The 17,286-nt window shown below is 57.0% G+C and overlaps 1 protein-coding gene and 1 long non-coding RNA gene across 4 annotated transcripts; one reads left to right on the plus strand and one right to left on the minus strand.

Annotated features, from left to right (window-relative positions):
- The first annotated feature begins 5,912 nt into the window (after nt 1–5,912).
- On the plus strand, nt 5,913–17,223 carry Mad2l2 (mitotic arrest deficient 2 like 2). Of its 3 annotated transcripts, none has more exons than XM_058572660.1 (9): nt 5,913–6,030; nt 12,873–12,922; nt 13,008–13,126; nt 14,401–14,472; nt 14,992–15,092; nt 15,712–15,806; nt 16,086–16,159; nt 16,635–16,727; nt 16,895–17,223. In XM_058572660.1, exons 2-9 carry the CDS (start codon nt 12,883–12,885, stop codon nt 16,934–16,936), a joined length of 636 nt encoding a protein of 211 aa, XP_058428643.1. In that variant the 5' UTR covers nt 5,913–6,030; nt 12,873–12,882; the 3' UTR covers nt 16,937–17,223. The 3 variants fall into 3 exon arrangements, with proteins under 3 accessions (XP_058428643.1, XP_046280463.1, XP_058428642.1); XM_046424507.2 differs by lacking the exon at nt 5,913–6,030 and adding an exon at nt 12,466–12,577; XM_058572659.1 differs by lacking the exon at nt 5,913–6,030 and adding an exon at nt 12,574–12,592.
- LOC124079198 (uncharacterized) lies at nt 7,107–12,392 on the minus strand. The gene is made up of 3 exons (XR_006847182.2): nt 12,293–12,392; nt 11,008–11,058; nt 7,107–7,876 (listed from the first exon to the last, which is right to left on the minus strand). It is a non-coding gene; the product is annotated as an uncharacterized LOC124079198 (long non-coding RNA).
- Nucleotides 17,224–17,286: the final 63 nt, after the last annotated feature.

Here is a 17,286-nt window from a genome sequence, read left to right on the forward strand (position 1 = left end):
TTCACAAGCGGCCTCCCTCTGGGGCCCTCTGGGAGGCCAGGGCCCAGGTGAGGAGCTCTCGGGGCTCATGGAAAATGGGGTCTCTAGGCCTGCAGACCCCAGCGGGCATTCCTCGACTTCTCCCACAGGGACCCTGGGACTAAAGGCTGCATTTTGTCCTCAGATCAGCAGCCATCAGCAGCCGTAGACCAGGGGGGTCCCAGCCCCTCACCGCTGTCCCCGCTGTGTCTCAGGTCGGTGAATGCACTGCTCTGTGCCTTGCCTGTGACTTCTGTTAGAATATTCTCTGCTTCATGACATTCCCAGTCTGGGATCCCTGGGGGTAGCATTAGTGTCCCCAACCAGGACTCATTGGTGCTTAAGGACAAGTCTTGTCACATGCGGGAAACTCCCACTTTATTTCCATACTTCTATGGAGATGCTAAGAGTGTTTTGCCTGGAGCTGCCCTGCCCCACTCCCCGTGTCCTCCCTCTCCTCCCCCACCTCTCCTGCCTGACTTGCACCTCCTCATCAGGGGGTTGGAGGTGGCCACTTCCTGGAATAGCTGGTGACAGGATGGAGATGGCCACCCCCCAAGCCCCTGCCTGCTCCCAGGGCAGTGTGGCCACCTTGAGGTCACTCTGCAAACTTGGGGTACCCTCTAGGGACTCTTAGGGCTCTGAACTTAGGCTTCATGTGTTCATTAGAGGCAGCTGACTCCCCCAGGACTGGCCATGAGTGGTTTTGCTTCTTTAATAAAAGTATTTATATTCTGCATGGGGTGGATGAGGGGTGACCAAAGAGCTGCCTTTCTAAAAGGAAGGGCCTCCCAGCTCCCCAGGGGCTCAGAGCAGCCAGAGCCCCACCTACTGCTCCTCAGGCCTTCCTCAGGAAGCCGTGGAGCCCCCTGGGTGCAGACCCCGATGCCACGCCAGGGAATCTGCTCCAGTCTGAAGTGGCAGCCCTGGTCCCTGGTCCTGAAAATGGCCAGTGTGGTGGGGAACACAGAGCCCAGGCCCCCTGTGACAGGGGAGGTCCCTGGAGGAGCCTGGGACGGATAGAGGCACAGCTCCCACGGGCCTCAGGGTTGGGTGAGCAGGAAGAGAGCCCCTTCCCTCAGAAAGCTTGCAGGCTGGGGGGCCACCCTGTGCTGCCCTCAGGGGCTCCCCAGTCTGATGGGAGAGGTTCTGACCTTGGGAAATTTCCAGAACACAGAGTTTCTAATCCTCCGGCAAAGACGCAGTCCCTGCCTCCAGGGTTTCCCTGACAGTCCCAGCGAAGGGCTGGGGCCAGCGAAAGGGCACAGGATGGAGATGGCCATGCCCGAGCCCCGGCCTGCTCTTCCCCACCACAGATTAGAACACACAGCTCTCACCGAACCCACCAAGCGGGGTCAAGGGGAGCCCCGCTGGGCCCAGAGGAGGGAGCCCTGTGACCAGCGAGTCTCCTCATCTGAGCCCGTGTCCTCTCTCAAAAATGCCAATGGTTGTGGGTTGGGGAAGATAAAGGTGTCTTAGCCAAAGGGACCCAGAGCAAGGACTGGACAAAGTGGATACTGTTCCTATGGGAATGGGAGGGACAGGGAGGAAGGTGGCCAGGGCTGGGGCGGGGGCGGGCCTGAGAGCATTGTGCCCAGGGTGCAGGGGGCAGGTGCAGGTGGCCCCTCCTCTGTCCTCAGTAGGGTGATGGATGGCAGGGCACCAAGGCCTAGACCAGCCTGGAGAGGACCATTGTCTTGGAAAATGAGGTTTAGCGTCCCTCAGGGATGGCTCCATCTGCTTTTATTGTTCCCAAGGCAGCCCTGGGACTCCACCAGGCCAGGCCTCACACCTCAGGAAACCTGTGTGGGACTTGGGGGCTTCTCGGAGGCCTTGGACCCCCCCTCCCAGGGCTTCCCACTTTGTGCTCCTCATGCTCTGTCCTCCCCACCTCCTGAGTGTGGGTCTCAGCTCCTGCTGGACTGGGGTACTCAACACTCCGCTGAGCAGCTTGTGCGTGTGTTGGCGGGGAAACCCAGCTCCCTGTAGTCCCCAAACTTCACTGTTGCGGTGCCCAGACAATTTAACATCATTTGCCATTTGGTCAGACTAATCACTTAATCTTCAAGTGACAAAATGCCTGCTGTCTGGGTTCTGGCAGAGGCCGGTATGGAGTGGTAAAATACCTGGGGTCCAACAAGCCTGGCCCCAGTTGTGAATCCTGGCTCCAACACCTAATAGCTGTGGGACCTCAAATAAGCCAATTAACCTCTCTGGGCTTCAGTTCCCCGTCTGAACAATGACTATGTTTGTCTGGGTAGCATTTATCGGGCATCCTATTCTGGGCCTAGAGCTTTATATATGTCCTAATTTAGTCTATTGAAGTTGACAGCATTTTTCAGATATCACCACAATGGTGACTTGGTGATATCAGGATGAAGACTTTGAGGGACTAGCCTGAGATCACATGGTAGAGCTTCGATCAAACCCACAGCACCATCTCCTCCCACTTTGACCACTCCTCATGCCACCATGCAGTAACCAGTCCCAGCGCAGCTGCTGTGATTCTCGGAGACTGGTGACATGTGCTCGGGGCTTCACCCAGAGCCTGGCACACAGAGGACACTTAAAAACTTTAGATCCTACAGTGAGGCCATCCTACCGCTCTGGATTCCAGCAGGAGCCTCATGTCCACTCCCCTGTCCCCCACCCCATCAAAGAGGTTGTACCAGATGGTCAGTGCCAGCGTGGGATTGCCAAACTGCAACCTGAGTGGGGGACCCCTGGAGGCAAGCATTCAGCCATGTCCATGACCTCCCGAGGGAGAGCCTGTTGCCCTGTTGGCCTCAGAGCTCCGCCCCCTGAGGAAGGGCTGGAGGGGGACGGGCAGGGAGGGCCAGGAGCAGAAAGGGGGAGACAGGTCTCAACCCAGTGGGCAGAGTAGATGTTCCAATGACGGGTCCCTGGAGAACATGCCTAGGAGTCCTCCCTGGAGGGAGCCCCTGCTCTTCCCAAGCTTTGGAGTCAGGGAGGCTGGGGTGCATGTACCTGCTCCAGCACATCCCTGGCAGAGATAAGTGACATACCTCACTGGAGGTCACATAGCTGCTAAGTGACCAGCTGGGATGCAAACCCAGTCTGCATGGTGAGTCACTTGCCTGGTCCCCTTTGCCTCCTGCTCATCAGGCGTAGAGATCATCCTCATCTTCCAAAATGAAGCAGAGTCCAGAAACACAAAGATTTTCCCGTAGCTGGCTCCCCGGCCAGCCTGCTCAGCCAGAGTCCCTGTAGTACCCCCGACCTGGCCAGCAGGACCCAGAAGAGCTCAGGAAGAAGGTGCAGCTTGCAATGTTCTATTCCTTCCTGCCCCTTGACCGAGGATGGCATGTAAGATAACAAATGTGGGCCGACACAGGCCACAGTGGGGGAGACCCTGCCCCACCCAGGGAAGGGCAGACAGTTTCCAGATCAGATCAACGGGAGCAGGCCATGCAGAGCCAGGGAGGCAAGGAGAGCAACGGCTTCTCCACAGGAGGGGCCATCTGCCCTTGGCATGCAAGGTTGGGCAGGCTTGGGCTGAACACAGGGACAGAGACGGTTCAGACAGAGGAAGAGCCCTTGCAGGATCGCAGAGGAAGTGGGGGGCGGAATGATCTGTCCCAAGTGCTGAACCCAGGATGCAGATGGGGGAATGGGGGAGGCAGGCAGGATAGAGAGGGAGTCTAGTTAATCCAGTGGCCACAGGGGCCACTGAAGGGTTTGGGTGGTGGAGAGGGATGGGTTCCATGTGAGTGAGAGTCCTGGAGGGTCCCCATGAGCTTCCTTGGGGTTGTAGGAGCAGCTTGCTTGAGCAAGGCTGTGGCCTGAGAACGCAGGGACAGGGATGACCTGAAGGACCAACATTGCTAAAGCTGGATCACGGGCAGGAGCCTGGAAGGGGCGGGTGGATGCCTGTGTGAGCGGGTGTGTGGGGTGTCCCCAGCCCCTTCTTGCCCCTCTAGAAGGAAAGCTCCAGGTGGCAGCCTGGCTGAGGTTGAAACAAAAACTCAGCCAGGGCAGCCGCAAACCTGCCAGGTGGGACATCCCCCTCTTCCAAAGCCACCCTCTTTGGACTACTTGTCCCATGTCACTGGGGAACTCAGGGTGGTGTGTCACTTGTTCTGATGACACAGATGACAGTCAGGGGGTTCGAGCAATTAGAAAGCAGGTCCAGGATCCAGCAAGACAATCCCCCCAAGGGAAAAGAAATGGCTTGTGAATTGCATCATTAAAAAAGAAATCGGTGCTAGGCAGAGGCTGGGAATCGGACTGAGTCACATGGACGCCTCCTGATGGAGGCCAGCAACACCGATGCAGCCACAGTGACCTCATTTGGAAAGCAGAGACCCCCCTTCACCTTAATGTTTTAAACTCTGATTTTTAGGAAAGCAGAGAGGAGGAGGAAAAGATCCTAAGAGTGTAATTGCCCATTTGGGCAGGAGGTGGTGTGACTGGCAGTGTAAGGGGGAGGGTGCTGAGGTCAGGGTTTCTCTGAAGCTGTCTCAGCCTCGAATTTGTGATCCTTTCTATGGAGTCCATACCCCTGCCCCACCCAAGGGCTGTAGCCTCCCTCTCCCTTCCCCCACCAGCACCATGTGGGCATGTGACAGGCTTTTCTCTGTTTCCGCACACCATCCCTATAGGTAGGTCCTGTTATCCTCTTTGATGACGGGGACACTGAGGCTCAGAGAGATGCATTCCTTTGTCCAAGATCACTTCCAGAGTCCCTGACTGCCGGACCCCGGAGGGATGATACTAAACGGGCTCCGGACACCTGTGTCGCCAGACTGGGAGGTGGGCAGCGTGAAGGAGTGCGGTGGGCGAGGGCGACCACTGAGGAGGTGAAGGCTGAGGGAGCACCCAGCAGGGCAAAGGAGACTTGGCGGGAAACCCGCGCTCACACGTCTCTAACCAGCTTCCGAAGGCAGCTGAGGCCCCGGGGCACCGACGGAGACCAGGCGGCGGAGGGGAGGGAGAGGGAGAGAGTCACCCCAGAGGAGGGAGCCCAGCGCCGTCGGGGTGGCTGGGGTGCAGCGCTGGCCCCGGCTGGACTGGGAGAGCGCGGCTCCCTCAGCGCCCCCTCCACACACCCCAGTCCCCTGGGCGGCCTCGAAAGGGACAGGAGGGCACTGCCGCCACCTCTGCCTCGACTCGGGGAGTTTCGAGCCTTCTTCCCATGGTAGCGGTGGGGTCCCCAGCCTGAGAGACCACCCAGAAGATTCAGAGACAGAGAGACAAAGAGATACTGGGTCGCAGCGGGAGAAGGCTAGCGCCGCGGAGGCGGGTAGGCGACAGGCAGGACCCCGAGAGGGCGGCGAGGCAGTGTCAGAGCGCGGAAAAGTGAGCGTCCAGTGGAAAGTGGGCGGACGAGGGGTCAGGAGCAAAGCCAAGAACCGAGGGGACACGCGAGGCGAGGAGCAGAGGCGGCAGCCAGAGTGGCTGTGGGACCGACGGTCAGGTCCGAGGGCCGGGCAGGGAGCAGCACCCTCACCTCCAGTCTCCGCGCCCTGCGCCCCGCCCCTGGGCGCGCCAGGTAGCCCACCTTTGTCCGGGCGCGCAGCCAGGTGAGGAGGGAGGGCGGGGCCAGGGGCGGGCCGAGGCCGTGCCTTACCTGTCCGGCCAGCGGGGAGGGGGCCGAGGGGCGCGAGGCCGAGCGCCTGCGGGAGCCGAGCGCAGCCGAGGGACGAGCGGCGGAGCCAGGACGGCGCGGAGAGGTGCGCGGGCGGCGGGAGGCTGTGCCCAGGCGGAGCGGGGCTGGGAGGAAGGGGGCGGGGGCGGGCGCGCGGGGAGGGGCCGGGGAGGGGCGCCGGCAGCGGGCTCGCTGCCCCCAACCGAGGGGCAGCCCTGGCTGGGCCCGTCCCCGCGCGCTCCCGGCCGGCGCGCCCTCGCCAGCTGCGCTCGGCGTTCGGGGCCCGCTCCCCAGAGGCCCAGCCGCCGCCGCCGCGAGGGCGCGGGGCAGACAAAGGAGGCAGACAAAGGCGGGCGCAGCCCGGCGGTCGTGCGGGCACCGGGCGAGGCGGGCCCGCTCCTCCGGTGCGTAAGAGCCGCCTCGGCGGGGCCCCGGGGCGCGTGGGACGGGAGGGGCGCCGGCAGCGGTGGCGCCTCCGTAGCGGCTCCGCGGGGAGCGGGCGACAAAGGGCCACGGCGGGGGGTCCCTGGCGGACCCCAACAATGGATCGAGGTTGCGCGCTCAGCTGCGGCCGCGTCTGGCCAGGCAGGGGCCGGCGGGTCCCCAAAAGGATTATTCCGCCTAGGCTGTCAAATGGGACGGAAGAAATGCCCCGGGCGGGGGAGGTGGGACGGGGCGCGGCGGGGCCTTTGTGGCCTCGGAAAGTGCGCGTAGTGGGGGTGGCTTTCGGAGAAGTCTCCTTCTGGGGCGCGCGGAGGGTCTTCCAAGTACTGCCACCTCACCTGGGGAGCCGACGGCGCACCTGCGGCACCCGCTCCCGCCCCAGCAGGGAAGGAAGAAATACGCTCCACACACACACACACACACACACACACACTCACAAACACACATACACACACGCACAAACACACGCGGTCCGCCTCTCGCCACGCCTCGTCCAAAGCCTTCCTGAAGCGCCTCAGTTCGGCCCAATCAATCGGGACAAAGCCAGGGCTTGGAGCCGGCTCATCTATCACCGCGCGGGGCGCCAAGTCCTGACGACCCTGGGAGTGCGGGAATGCCGGATTATGGGTCCCACGGTCCCCATAACTCACAACGGGGTCAGCGGGGGGCCTCCGGCACTGCAAAGATCAAAGAGCAGTGGGGCGGGACCCTGGCACGTGGAAAGCGGCGGCATCGCTGGGCGCCCAGAGCTTGCAGAGCGGCTTCCATTTCTCCAGAGCGTGACAAATCACAGCTTGGAGGTTTAAGAACTCCGCTCTGCGGTCAGGCTAGATGCCTGGGTGCCTCTTCTCGGCCATCCTGGGCAAGTTGCCTAACTTCTCTGAGCTCATCAATTTGCCCCTCTGGGGGTTCAGGACTAGAGGTGGTGGCCTGTATAAGAAGATAATATTCCTAAGGCCCTGACCCATAGGAAACTTCCAGAAAAATGAGTTGCCATTGTTATTGTAAGATTAATATCATAATGGGCACTAGAGGGTTTGGTGAGAATACTGTTTATTCACTGCAAGGCTTGAATCATTAATTCCGTAAGAATCTACTGAACACCTACTACGTGCTGGCCAGCACAAAAATGCAGTGGTAAATGACCTGGACAAGAATCAGTCCTTGCTCTGTGGAGCTTAAGTTCTAGTGAAGGAGGCAGAACATAAACAAGTTAGCAAATAATCAGGTGGTGGTTAGTGCTAGGAAGACAAAGCACATTTAGGAAAGAAAGCATAAGAGGTTTCCAAGAGGTATGGTTTTACATAAAATTGTCAGGAAAGCCATCTTTGGCAGTTGGGTTGGTTTGTTCATTTCGTAAAGAAAATGAAACATGTGACTGAAGGAGAATGCAGTTCAAAGGAACAGCCAGTGCTAAGGTCCTGAGGTAGGAGAATGCTTCATCTGTTCAAGGAAGGGATCTTGTGCAATAAAGTCAGACAGGAAGCTGGCACCGGATCAGATGAGTCTGTGAAGGCCATGGTAAAGGCTCTGGGTTTTTTTAGTCTGAATTGGAGGGCTGTGAGCACAACAGAGACATGCTTCTACTTGGGTTTTAACTGATTGACTGATTTCTAAACTTGAGACTAGATTTCAGTGGGATAAAGGCAAGGGCGGCAGGATTCTTCTCTTCAAGGAGAAAGCTGTGGTATGGCATTTATGTACCAGATGATAAACCCTGGAGACTCTGGCTCCAGGGCTGCTGTAGCTGTTTGGTGATCTTTTGATAAGCTTGAACTGTGTTCTCTGGGTTCTTCCAAAGCGATACTGTGGGGAAATGGTGGATGTTAGGAGAGACCCAGACTCCTTTCCCAGCCAGGTTTTGGTGACTTTGGCCCTCAGTTTCCCCATCTATAACCTGGGGCAGTCGAATGGCCAAAGATCCATCAACTGAGGAGAGAGTAAGGGAAATGTGGTGTATTCATGAGGGAATAGTATTCTGCCATAAAAAGGAACAAAGTATCAATACATGACACAACCTAGATGAACCTGTGACCTTGTGCTAAGACCTAAAAGGCCACAAATTCTATGATTATACTATTCAGAACAGGAAAGTCCACAGAAGCAGCAGGTGGATTGGTGGTGGCCAGGGGCCAAGGGAAGGGAAGGCAGGGCTGGCTGCTGGTGGGGAAGGGGAATTTGGTTTTCGGGTGATGAATTAGGTGGTGGTGATAGATGCACGACTCTGCCTGTACTAAAAACAGCTGAATTACCCACAGAAAAGTCTGAACTTTGGCTTGAGAATTATATCTCAACAAAGATAGTATTTTTTTTTTTAAAGTGGTAGTTGAGCTGAATCAGTGATTCTTGTGGCCCAGGATGGCTTCAGAGGATCCAAAAACTCCGAAAATCGTGTAAGATATTTAGCTTCCTGGTGCATTTCTTTGAGAAGAGAGCAAAGTTTAAGAAGAGATGATCTTAAGGTCCCCCTGACCAACGAGGGGTCAACACCACTGGGAAGTCAGCAGAACCCCCCAGAGGGCCCGGCGTGGGTGGGCTTTGGTCTGGCTGAGGTGTTGGAAGTTGTCCAGTGTTACTGGAACAAGATCAGGGTTCTGGTCATCAGTGGACCCCAAGATCAGGCGCAGCTGTGCAGGCCCAGCCTCACTGCAGGCCAGGTGAGGGAGGAGAGGAGTGTCTGTGGGTCCCTGCCCTCATCTTTAGGCTTCTCATGCCGCAGGGATGTGTGTGCTTCCCTAGGTCACCACGGGTGCTGCCGCCTTGGGAAGCAGAAACCGGGAGGTGGTGTAGCTATGAATGGTTGGGACATTGGCTCGTACAAAGTGGTTGTTCTGGGGACTTAAATAGTGAGCATGGGTCTTAATATCATTGTCATAATGGCCATCGATTGAGCATTTATACACCAGGCACTATGCATTTTATGTTTTAACAAAGAGTATCCCATTAACTCATCCCTATGGAATTGACCCATTATCCCATTTTTCAGACGAGCAAACTGAGGTTCAGAGAGAGAAGGGCCTTGCAGTTGGTTACGGAGCAGTGCTGGGGAGAGAAGCAGGCCTGGTGGGCATAGGGGGCGCTGTGGGGAACATGGCAAAACCCTGCTTTGTTTTTGAAAACAGCTCTTCTCTCCACATCGCCACCTACAGCCCAGGCTCTGAAATCAGAGCTGTTTTCTCCTTACCCAGACCACACAGGGCCCGAGCCAGGCAAGTGCTGATGAGCTGCGTCCACCAGGATTCCCTTCCTCCAGCAGGCTTTTTTTTTTGGTGGGGGTACTGGGGATTGAACTCAGGGGCACTCGACCACTGAGCCACACCCCCACCCTATTCTGTATTTGACTTAGAGACAGGGTCTCACTGAGTTGCTTAGGACCTCACTTTTGCTGAGGCTGGCTTTGAACTCGCCATCCTCCTGCCTCAGCCTCCTGAGCTGCTGGGATCCTTCCTCCATGATTCTTTGGTCCACGCATTTAACACATTCCCTGGGCACCTGAATTTGGCCAGGTCCTGGGTAAGGTGCTGAAAGACTGAGTGAGGCTGGGTCCCTGTTCAGGAGATATTCCAACTGCCTAGGCCTTGAGCATCAGTGGGATTGTCTCCAAGCTGTGTGCCTCACTCACTATGTCTGTCCCCTTCTCCTGGTGTCCTGGGAACCTCAGGCGGGATAGGATAGCGAATCCATCCTGGGACCAGCGTCAGGGCATGGGAGTGAGCTCAGAGCATCTTGGGGTCTGGAGACTTCACTGGGTCTTGTTTTACCAGTGGCTTATCCTGTGATTGTTCAGCGACCCCAGCACCCGCGCCGCCTGGGTGGGCCCCAGTCTTGGCTGGCTGCTGCTCAGCCTGTCTTGTGCTCACCTGCTCTGTTTCCATGTAGATGTCTCTTGGGAGTGTTTCCCCTTCATCCCCTTGTGGAGCCCCCAGGGGCCTGCTCCAGGCGGCAAATAAGCTCTTTCTCCCCCTTCACCCCACTCTTCCCTCCCAGCTGCCGTCCTCTGTATTGTCATTATGGTGGAAAACATGCAAATAACTTTGAAAAACAGTCTCTCCCGCAAAGGGGTATTCAAAAATGTAATAAACTAACCCCATGATGTAATCTGGGTCCCATGGCCATCCATCACGCTGATAGAATTAAGATATGAAGGACCAGATGGCCCAGAGACCCACGCACAGGTCCCCTGATGGTCCCATGCTGCATCGGACCCCTGCCCTTCCTCCTGCCCCGTCCCCAAGGAATTGTTCCCCTAAGACTGTCACGGCCTGTCACCAATAAAAAAGCTGCCAGGAGCAGCCTCCAGAGAGGGGTAAAGAAGGACCCTCTCGCTTTCCACAGTCAAACATTTGAAATCAGAAGGAGCCCAGGTTTGTAAGCCCCAGAGCGGCTCAGCCAGTTCTGTGTGGAAACGGCCCTCTCCTACGTGGTGTGATATGGCAGAGTCCCCAAGCATTGCTGTGCCCAAAATGTGCTGCCAAGTGTATCAGTTCCTGAAGCAAAATCATCTGTCCTTTGGGTTAAACATTGATATTTTACAAAATGCAAACTACAGTAGCAATTTCCATACTTCCTAGGGCATCCAGGCCCCTGGGGAGCTTGTTAAAGGGCCAGTGCCCTGCTGTATGCCCTGATCAGGTAGGTCAGGGGGGCTGGATGGCCTTGTGTTTAATAGGCTCCCTGGGGATTTGGATGCAGATTTCCTAAGTCTGCATTTTGAGAATGCTCTGCTGCCATCCCTGGCTTAATCAGCCAGGTCACTGATCCCCTTCCCACTAGAAGTAAGTAGTTGCAGGTTTGAAGGCACCTGGGCGGAGCCATCCAGTAATGAGCTGCACAGGGTCAAACCTCCTGGCTAGATCTGTGTGCCAACAGATGGGACTCCCAATAATCTCTTACATCCCTGAGGTCAAGACAAAGTCCTCTTGGCTTCTGGTCCTGACCTGTTATTGCGCATGACTCCACAGCAGCTTCTCTTCTCTTAGATTTCCTATCTGTAAATTAAAGGGGTATATTATTAGTCAGCTTTTGCATCCCTGGGACCAAAATACCCAACAAGAACAACTTAGAGGAGGAAAAGTTTATTTTGGGTCAGTCCATGGTAGGATGAGTCCATTGCTCTTCCAAGGGGAGGCAGAGCATCCTGGCTGAAGGGCAGGAGGCTGAAGGGTGGAGGAAAGCTGTGCAGGCCTTGGGCAGCCAAGAAGCAGAGCAGGGGACAAGGGAAGATGAACCCTTCCAGGGCAAGCCGCACCTGCCTACTGTCACCATCCAGTCATTCAGTCCATCCAAACTAGGACAGACTGATTAGGTTACAATGCCCACAATCTAATCATTTCACCCCGGAATATTCCTGTATTCACAAAGGAGCTTTTGGAGGACAGGTCATATCCAGATCCTAAGAGGGGAGATGTGAATTGGTTGAAGCTCTCGTGTCCAAATAGACATCAGAGCTGTGTTTGTATCCCACCTGTGTGATTTTGGTGAATTGAAGGAACATCTCTGGGCTTGTTTGCCATTCACAAAGTGGGACTGTAAAATGGATACTTAGCTCCTAGGACTAATGAGGGAATTAAAGAAATCAGGGGTGCTCAATCCATGATGGTGATTATTTTAATGTTATCACCTCTGAGGGCCTTTTCAGTTCTTCCAGACTTTGTCCATGCCTCTAGGGGACTCCAGAGCAGTAAAGTGTAAAGGCAGAAGGCACCTCTGCCTTCCTCCTGCAAGCTGTGTGATGGACAGCTTTTTTCACCCCTAATCCCAACCTCATTTGGCTCATCTGCAGAAAGGGGACAATCCTAGCAGGCCACGTGGAGTTATTCTGAGGACTTTCTGAAACAGTCCAGGAATCCAGTGCCTAGCACTAGGCTGGGACTTTACAGGGGCCAGATACTGTTAACAAGTAGGAAGTTTTTTCCTCTTGGGCGGTCAAGCCAGGCTGCACTTAGGTCCAGGGTAGTAAGTGGTGGGGCGGGGCTTCCGGTGCTCCCTCTTCCCCGCCCCCCAAGCCGGCCGATTCTCAGTTGGGTGGCTGAAGGTCTTGGGGATAGTGGCTCTGAGGTTAGCAGCAGATGTCGCTGTCCTCAATCTCCACCTATGTCCCGTACCTGGCTCTCACCAGAAACTCCTACCTTCTTTCTGCGCTTCCCAAAGCAAGATTTCCCCTGGAGGGAAAATACCTAGCGACCAGAAGTGGGGACCACAGTTATCTTTAGTCGCACCCACCTGAAGTCGAAGGCCGATCTCAACTTCCCGGCTGGTAGCAGCGCGGCCACCCAAGTTGGGTCCCGCCCCTTTCCTTTCGAGCCCCTCCCACGAAGGCTCCGCCCCCTGCAGTCGGACCCGCCCAGCGAGGCCCGGATTGGCCAGCGCCGGGGGTGGGCGTGGCCGGAGGCTCCCGAGCGCCGTGTACGTCACCGAGCGGCGCCGAAGCCGCGGGCTGAGCCGGAGGCGGTAGCTGCGGGACAGTTGGCTCCTGCACTGGGGCCCGGACCCGAGCCGCGGCGGGAAGTGAGGCCGCAGCCGGTACCGGGGAGGGGCGGGGAGCGGGATCCTCGGCGCGGGCGCTCCTGGTTCCGACCCGGCTCCGCCTTCCGCGTGCTGCGCTGTGCGCCCGGCCCTGCACGGCGAGCAGTTTCCCTCCGCGTGCGCGGCCCTGGCCTCCTGAGGGTGCCGCTCGGGCTTCCCTGTCCCCGGAGACAGCCGGGCGAGGGTCGATCGGGGCGCAGAGGGAGTCCCGGGCCGTGGGGGCCCCGCGCCCTGCGGCCTGGTTCCTTGGTTTACCCCCTGCGCCCCGCCCCTCCAGGCCGCGGAAGATGACCACACTCACGCGACAGGACCTCAACTTTGGCCAAGGTAGGGAGGCCAGACCGGCAGACCCAGAGGGAGGGGTCTGGGCTTCGGGCTTCCCCGGAGCACCGGCGAGTGTCCCCTTTTACAGTGGTGGCCGACGTGCTCTGCGAGTTCCTGGAGGTGGCCGTGCACCTAATCCTCTACGTGCGCGAGGTCTACCCCGTGGGCATCTTCCAGAAACGCAAGAAGTACAACGTTCCCGTCCAGGTGAGCGCACACCGCGGGGTTGGGCCCCTGGTGGCCCCAGAATCTCAGAGTGGGTAAAAGAATTTTATCCCCCCACCACGCCTCCTCTTTCTGGTAGCCCTGCAGTTACAGGTAGCCCTGCAGTTACTGTAGAGCTTTCCCTCGCCTTCCCCTTGCCAGAAGTTACAGAACGTCAAATCAGAGTTGTCCTGGGGGCATATTCTTTATTTTATTTTATTTTTTTAAAGAGAGAATTTTAATATTTATTTTTTAGTTTTTGGTGGACACAACATCTTTGTTTGTATGTGGTGCTGAGAATCGAACCCGGGCCGCACGCATGCCAGGCGAGCGCGCTACCGCTTGAGCCACATCCCCAGCCCCCTGGGGGCATATTCTAAAAGAGCTCCTGCAGCCAGCATGGTGACATACAGCTACTCAGAAGGCTGAGGCAGGAGGATTGCACATTCAGATCAGCCTGGACAGCTTAGTGAGACCCTGTCTCAAAATAAAAAAGGGCTGGGGATGCAGCTTAGTGGTAGAGTGCTTGCCTAGTTTGTGCAAGGCCCTGGGTTCCACAGGGAGAGGGAACTAGCTAGCTCCTCAGCCAACCAGCCAGCCAGAAGGGAGCCTTAGTTTGGGGAAAGGATTCCCAGAAGTTTCCAGCACTTTCTTCCCCATTCATTGGCTCTTTAATGGGTTGTTTAAGGTTAAAAGGCAGATAAAGCAGTAAACATGCTGTGCTAATCCAATCCCTAAAGTGCCTGTTCCATAGAAGGCACATTAGCATACATGACCACTGGATATTGGAAGTGGTACAAACTTAAAGGTTATACAGGGAAAAGGAAAAGCCAAATAGCAACCAATGTGTCCTAGGTATGTACTTAAGACTTAAGAGATGAAATAATTGAAGCTCAGAAAAGTTAAGTAATTTTCCCAAAGCCACACAGCTCCTTAGTGCTTAATTTTCAAACTCTGATTAAGTTTGTTGAGATTCTCTGAGAAAATGGCCATGGGCACAAATATAAGTTGGTGCATAATTTTAGGGCCTTTTCAGACTCTTTGAAAATCCCATTCCTAATGTTCCATTAAATGCTAGTGTTGAGACTGAATTATTCTTTGAACTTTTCTTTACCATGGATAAACTCATAATTTTTAGCCCCATGAAGGGAAGCCAGATCTCTTGGGCAGGGAGCCCTGGGGAGCTGCTGGGTTTCTGTTCAAAGGCAAGCGGTCGGGTGGTGTGTCAGTTCTCCCCCGTGCTTCTGGCCTTAGCAGCCGTGTGGGGTTGTATGCAGATGTCCTGCCACCCGGAGCTGAACCAGTACATCCAGGACACGCTGCACTGTGTCAAGCCACTTCTGGAGAAGGTGAGGGGACACCAGGCCCTTCCACCCTGTCACCCCAGTCTGTTCCTCTTGAGTGGAGTGATGCTGAGACTCTGTGGGCCCCCATGGCTCTAATACCCAGAATCCTGTTCCCTGCACTCCCTACCAAACGACAGGCCCCAGGGCATGTGGGCCACATTTGGGGAGCCTTCTGCGGGTGGCTGGAGCCTGGGCTAGCTTTGCTGGCCGAATGGGGACTGCCTCAGAGGGTCTGAGTTCCTGCCATGTCTGCCCCCCCACCATAAGTTCTGTCTGGCTGGGGCCCCAGGCTTGCCTTTCCTTCCTGTTCTGGTCTTAGGCTTCCTGGGCCTCCCTGGCGCCACCCTCTCCTCCCAGCTGCACCTCCGTGTCCTGGGGTGCCACTCTCTGGGCTTTCAGGGAGCCTTGGGCTAATGGTGGAGGTGGCCAGGGAGTACCCTTTGCTACCCTTCCTTGGGCAGGGAGGGGCAAGGGGGCAGGGCAGAGTGCCCAGCTCTGGAGCTCTGGTGCCTGTCCTTGCAGAACGACGTGGAGAAGGTGGTGGTGGTAATCTTGGACAAGGAGCACCGCCCGGTGGAGAAGTTTGTCTTTGAGATCACTCAGCCTCCGCTGCTGTCCATCAGGTGGGCTGCTGTCCCTGCCACCTGCTGGCTGGCTGTGACCTGGAACAGTGACCCCTCTACCCCACTGAAGGCAGCCCCTGACCACCTTGGTAAATGCCTGAGAGGAGAAATTGGCAAGATGTGCCATTTCTTGAGACATGGGTGGCTGCATCTTTGTGGTCAGTACACAGTTGTCATGGACATCTTCCTGTGTTGCACTTAAAAATCCTAGCATTGGTGACTGCCAGTCCTGACCTCACTCTGTGGAGACACCAAGGTCCAGAGAGGTGACACAGCTGCCCCGGAGTGCCCCAGTTTCCCAACTTAGACAGCATCAGTCCATAGTGAACTAGAAGTTGGCCTTGGGCATGCGCATGCTTCCTATGGCAGGTCGGCACTGGACCTGGCACCAACCTGTTCCCACTGGCCGCATGGCCCCAGACAAGCCCTTCCCCTTCTGGCCTGTGTGCAGAGTCCTGGCTGCGTCCTGGCTCTCCTGCCTGACTCCGCACTGGAACCGCCTGGGAGGTCCCCGTGCTCTTCCTCCACTATGTCGGGGGTGGGGGGCTGGGCTGGCATCCTCAGGGGCACTGCAGGGGCTCTGGGCCTGGAGCGACCGGGGACCTCCTCTCGCTCTCAGCTCCGACTCTCTGCTGTCCCACGTGGAGCAGCTGCTCCGAGCCTTCATCCTGAAGATCAGCGTGTGTGATGCTGTCCTGGACCACAACCCCCCAGGTCGGTGACTTCCCCCTAGTGTGTCCCTGGCTGCCTTGGGTTGCTCTGTGTTCCCTGTTTGGCTATACCGACCCTGGTCCTGACCTTCGTGCCCACCTCCTGGGAAGCTTCCCTGATTGACTCCACCTGGCTTCAGCCTTCTAGCGACTGTGCCCCCTCTTAGCCCTCAGCACACACTCTGCACCATGGGGTTTCTGAGCCAGCTGGGGAGGTGGGACAGAGCTGGGCCCAGGGCAGGCTCCTGGTGGCCCAGCCTTGACCAGACTCTCGCCTCTTCAGGCTGCACCTTCACAGTTCTGGTGCACACAAGAGAAGCTGCCACCCGAAATATGGAGAAGATCCAGGTCATTAAGGTGAGATGAGACCAGTCTGGCGGGGACAGGATGGCCACTGGGGGGCTCTGAAGCACGATGCCACAGCTGTAGGCATGAGTGTGTTGTGGCTGGTGTCCTTGGGTGCTGGCAGCAGTGCCTGGCACCCGGCAGGTTCCCATGAGTGTTAATTGTGTGGCCGTGTGCCTGGTCCTGCTCCATCTGGGCACCCAGAGCTGAGAGGAGCCCAGATGGAGCCACATGCCGGGGCTGCCAGCTCATCTTGCCTCTTCTGAAGTGGGGGTTCTCAAGGGAGGGTCCTTACCCACCCATTTCAAATTCAGTGCTTGAGGCTTGGAAATCACAGGAGGTTCCAGCCTTCCTGGTGGGGAAGCCCGTGAATTGCCAGCAGCTCCCCAGGGATTCTGAGGACCCCAGCTCTGGAGGGGAGGGTTTGCAAATGGAGGGATGGCCAGGGTCCCACTGTCCCACCCCTCTTTGTGGGTCACCTTCCTAGGACTTCCCCTGGATCCTGGCAGATGAGCAGGACGTCCACATGCACGACCCCCGGCTGATCCCCTTGAAGACCATGACATCAGACATCTTAAAGGTGAGCTGGCTGAGGAGGTCCAGCCTAGAGCCCAGGCTTGGAAGAGGACTAGGGAGGCTCCGTCCCCTTCCCCCTCCCTCCACCTTGGGCAGAGACCACCTGCCACCTGTGAGCTCGCCAGGGGGTGGCAGTGGCCCTCACTGAGGCTGCCTGCTTCTTCTCATTAGATGCAGCTCTACGTGGAAGAACGAGCTCACAAAAGCAGCTGAGGTGCGCCTGCCACCCTGATGAGGGGGTCTCCAGCCCAGGGCGGCGCTGCAGGGCCACCCAGACTCCAAGTGCTCTTACTGCCTCTGTGTACAGATGCCACCTCCAGCCCAGGGCTGCTCAGGCTGGTGGTCTTCATGGACAAGGCCTCCCTAGGAGGGCAGTCGGGACACTGGGACCGTGATGTCTTGGTCTCTTGGCTTCGGCTGGCCAACACTGTCTGTCTCAAAAACTGTGCTGTGAGTTACTTCAATAAAAGGGCCCCAAGGGCTGACTGGGCTGTCACTAACTAGAGCGGTGACAAGTGCAGCGAGCCACCCTGGGCTGCTTCTCTGTTGGGGTGCCAGCAGCC

Source organism: Marmota monax, unplaced genomic scaffold (genome assembly GCF_021218885.2).
Source record: "Marmota monax isolate L192 unplaced genomic scaffold, Marmota_monax_Labrador192_F-V1.1 WCK01_AAM20220418_F8-fsc00080, whole genome shotgun sequence".
Lineage (NCBI taxonomy): Eukaryota > Metazoa > Chordata > Mammalia > Rodentia > Sciuridae > Marmota > Marmota monax.

What these genes read in the sequence shown, in the direction of transcription:
- Mad2l2 (XM_058572660.1), top strand. Translation starts at nt 12,883, where the DNA reads ATGACCACACTCACGCGACAGGACCTCAACTTTGGCCAAG. An exon ending in GGACCTCAACTTTGGCCAAG is followed by an intron (nt 12,923 to 13,007) that starts GTAGGGAGGCCA and finishes CCCCTTTTACAG; the next exon opens with TGGTGGCCGACGTGCTCTGC. An exon ending in AGTACAACGTTCCCGTCCAG is followed by an intron (nt 13,127 to 14,400) that starts GTGAGCGCACAC and finishes GGTTGTATGCAG; the next exon opens with ATGTCCTGCCACCCGGAGCT.